The 3,608-nt window shown below is 55.8% G+C and overlaps 1 protein-coding gene across 2 annotated transcripts in view; it reads right to left on the bottom strand.

The window, feature by feature from the left end:
- Window positions 1-5: 5 nt before the first annotated feature.
- Window positions 6-3,608, bottom strand: part of VASP (vasodilator stimulated phosphoprotein) — a 7,293-nt gene continuing 3,690 nt past the window's right edge. Inside the window, exons 5-13 of one of the 2 annotated variants that reach the window (XM_006142166.3) lie at window positions 3,334-3,389; window positions 2,973-3,214; window positions 2,750-2,850; window positions 2,082-2,133; window positions 1,882-1,918; window positions 1,622-1,667; window positions 1,390-1,480; window positions 846-903; window positions 6-443 (exon numbers count right to left, since the gene is read on the bottom strand). In XM_006142166.3, coding sequence (XP_006142228.2) covers window positions 406-443; window positions 846-903; window positions 1,390-1,480; window positions 1,622-1,667; window positions 1,882-1,918; window positions 2,082-2,133; window positions 2,750-2,850; window positions 2,973-3,214; window positions 3,334-3,389 — 721 coding nt within the window. In that variant the 3' untranslated portion in view covers window positions 6-405. The remainder of the gene's footprint in view (window positions 444-845; window positions 904-1,389; window positions 1,481-1,621; window positions 1,668-1,881; window positions 1,919-2,081; window positions 2,134-2,749; window positions 2,851-2,972; window positions 3,215-3,333; window positions 3,390-3,608) is intronic. The other variant, XM_014583030.2, reaches the window with a different exon arrangement.

Here is a 3,608-nt window from a genome sequence, read left to right as displayed (position 1 = left end):
TTTTGTTAAAAAAAAAAAAAAAAAAAAAACAACCAAAAATCTGAAGGAATTAAGAGTTAAAGTGAATCTAGAACAAGGGAATGTGAAACTCCCTCCTTCCTTCCCCTAACTGTGGGGCTAACTGTTACATCCCCAGCAGAGGAACCAGCCCCAAGGGGATGGCAGAGGAGAAGGACCAAAGGGAGCAAAGGGTGGGGGCCTCCCCAGCCAATCAGCAGCCAGTATGGGTGTGGGCTTGGTGCCAGGGAAGCCACACCCCCTTGGAATTTTCCAAGTGGGATAGGGAGTGGGGATGATGCATTCCTGTGTAGTCTTCAGCCAATTCCAAGTAAAGTCGAGGCAGGGAAAGCAGGGTGACAGGCGGGGTGTGCGGAAAGGAGACACGAGTCTTCTGGGTCCCTGTGGTCACGGGGAGCCCCGCTTTCTTAGCTCCTGGACAAAGGCTGGAAGGAAACAAGGGGCAGCGTTTAGGGCCAGAGCCTCTTCCACCTCCCCTTCCAAAACAGGGCTCTTCCTAAGGGACAGGATGCCTCCAAAATAAGTGTCTTTTAAATTTTTTATTTTTTAGTTAGCTATAGAGCACGTGTGCTTGCTGGAGAGAGACAAAGACAGAAAGAAAGAGAGAGAGAGAGAAAGAGACAGCGTCTCCCAAGGGAGGTGGCCATGCCACAATTCCTTCTCCCTTCTCCTCTCAGGACTCGGGCACACATGCACATGTGCCCCCCATGTTCCCCAGGCAGCCGGGTCAGACTGGAACCGCAAGCCAGGCATGTGGGATGCAGTCCCCCAACGTCCACGCCACCTGCTGGTCCACTAAGTGTCTTTTAAAAACCAAACCACCTCACCTTCAATGATTTCCTCTTTCACTTTCTGCAATTCCTTCCTCACCTCTTCCAGAAGTTCCTGAAAGCCACAGGGTATAATCAACCAATCAAGAGGGTAACTTGACTTGCAGGAAAAAAAAAAACAACTTTTCCTATTGACTGAAGAGCCAGAGGAAACAGGTTCCAGAGCCACCCTCACTCCTTGTCACTGGCTAGGTCACAAGTGGCTGGAGGAGTCTAGGGGAGGATTCCAGATCCTTGGAGCCAGGAGGAGAGTACTGGAGAACCTCCAGCACCCCGGGCTGGCAGATCTGCTCCAGTCTCCTGCCAGCTCTGACTGGCGATGTCTGGGGGTGGGGGCAGGGTGCTGACGGGGATTCTGCGCATTCGTCAGGAGTGAGCGGGGATGGCTCAGGAAGGCCTGCCACAGAACTGGAGGTGGGGTGGGTCTGTGTCCTGTCTCAGCTAATCCAACCTCTCCGCTTCTCGGGCTGGATCCAGACTCCCTCTTCCTGAGGCCCCTTTCCAGCTCCCAGCCTCCCCTCCGGCCTCCTTCCCCAGCTACCTGCTTCACCCTCTCCAGGTCTGACTCATCACTCGAGCTGGGCGTAGAGGGGTGTGCCTCGGAAGTGGTCACTGAAGAGGATGACTTCATCCTGGGACAGTTGGTGTAGTTTGGGACAGAAATGATGTTAGAGAGGAAACCTGCCTCCCATGGTCGGGGTCAATTATGCTCTTCCCTATAAACTGGGCAAACCCGACTGTTTGGGGGTCAGGCCCAGTATTAAATGGCCTACCTTGGCAAGGTTGTGCTGTTCTTCTCCCAGGGTCTCCGCACAGATTCTAGGGGACAGGCAACAAATCAGAAAGATGTGGGACAAGAACTACCCACAGTCAATGTTTCTTTCCCAGCCTTATCAGGCTCTGTTCAAAACCCCGTCTCATGAGACTACAATTCCCAGCAGTACTTGCAGAGACTGTCATGAGGGTGCTGTACAGGTGAGAATGGGGAACCCTGGGGTTTGTAGTTCGATAGCTAGGTTGGGCTCTCACTCACCACTCGGGGCTGGGACTCTGGCCTCTGGCTCCTCCTGCTGGTGGGAAAAAAAACAGTCATGAGTCAGCCAGGGCCACACCTCTGCTCATTTTTTCTTCAGGTTCAAACCCAGCCGGACCCTACCACACCCCTCTCCCCCAAATCTCCCTGCTCTGATGTACAGTCTAGAGAGCACAGGGCCAGAGGAGCCACTCACTTACATTGGCAGACTCATCCTTTGGGGGTTTCTCCCCAACCAGTGTGGCTTTCCTTCTGCAGGAGGGAAAGGCGAAAACAACAGATGCTTCAGTCTCGCCCAAGCCACCCAACAGTTACCCCTCCCAGGGTTCTAGCAATGTGCATTCTGGCCGGTAGGTGGCGTGGTGGTTAAGGGCACTGGACTCCCACATGTGGAGGGAGTGGTCTCGACAATTCTCTCACCTGAGAATTAAAATATTCTAGGATAGGGGGTGCATGTGCGTGAATGTCCAAAATCCTAAAAGGAGATTGGAGGAGAAGGGACTGTGGTATGGCCATCCCCCAGGGGGTGATCTCTGTCTGTCTCTGTCTGTCTGTCTGTCTGTCTCTGTCAAGCATACCCACCCCATAGCGAACTAAAATTGAAAGAAAAAAAAAATTCCAAGGTGGAAGAGCTCTTAGAACACTGGGATTCCAGACTTTGGAGGCAGGATCTTAAGGTCCCGGAGCCCTGGGTTTTAGAACATTCTACAGGCCACCGGAGGCCAATGCAAATCTCAGCCAGGTCATCCCCAGCAAAGCTGGCAAATGAAGGGGGAAGTTTCAACCAACCAAACAAAACAGTAATCACCCCCCTTCGCCCTCCTGAACTGGAACCCCGGGTGATCTTGGGGTCCAGGCTCAGGCTCACCTCCGGGCCAGCATGGCGTTCATCTCTTCCATGAGCCCTCCTCCTGTGCTTCGACCGCTCTCAGCTTTGGGGGCCAAGGGCCCCCCTGAGGCCTCTTCTTGCTGGAGAAATTAAAAAGGGGAGCAAGTTTATGGGCAGGCCTCCCGGCCTCGGCCCTCCTGTGACGCTGCGCCCATTATTCCATCAGGGCCTGGCACCCCCACCCACAGCTCCCAGTCCTTACCTTGCTCACTTTCCTGAGTTTGGCTCCAGCAATGGCTGCGGCCAGGCCGGGGGCCCCTGTACCCCCACCACTGGGGCCCTGTGCTGTGGGGAGAGGGGGTGCAGGAGGCGGGCCTCCCCCAGCTCCATGCCCTGCAGCTGAGACCCCTGAGGGGGGCAGACCTGGGGGTGGGGGTGGACCTGGAGGAGGAGGAGGTCCTGGAGGTGGGGGGGGACCCCCAGCAGGGGGAGCAGGGGGTCCTCCTGAAACAAACACAGAAAAGGGGGGCTGATAAAAGAGAAAGGCCTGCTCTATATTGCCCAGGGGGCCACCCCTTCCTCCAGGGAGGTCCCGCGACCCCCAGGGCCACTCCAGAAGTCACCTGCATTGGAGACCCGGCGTTCACGCTCCATGTACTCTGGCTGACAGGGCTGCTGCCTGTGGGGGGACAGAGCTGCCATCAACCAGGGCCCCAGGAGGGCTGGTGAAGAGGCAGCCACCTCCCACCTTCCTCTCTGAGGTCCTCAGCAAGACCAGCTCCTAATCCCCAACCAAGCTTTCCTTCCCCAGGGCCCAGGGGAGTGCGGTGAGGAAGGGCGGGGGCAGGAAGAGCCGGAGAAGCAAGTCATGGCTGTCAGGAATGGCCGTCAGGAATGC

This window comes from Tupaia chinensis, unplaced genomic scaffold (genome assembly GCF_000334495.1).
Source record: "Tupaia chinensis unplaced genomic scaffold, TupChi_1.0 Scaffold000067_1, whole genome shotgun sequence".
Classification (NCBI taxonomy): Eukaryota; Metazoa; Chordata; class Mammalia; order Scandentia; family Tupaiidae; genus Tupaia; species Tupaia belangeri.
The sequence above is the reverse complement of the archived record's forward strand: the minus strand, read 5'-3'. Positions and strand labels throughout refer to the sequence as shown.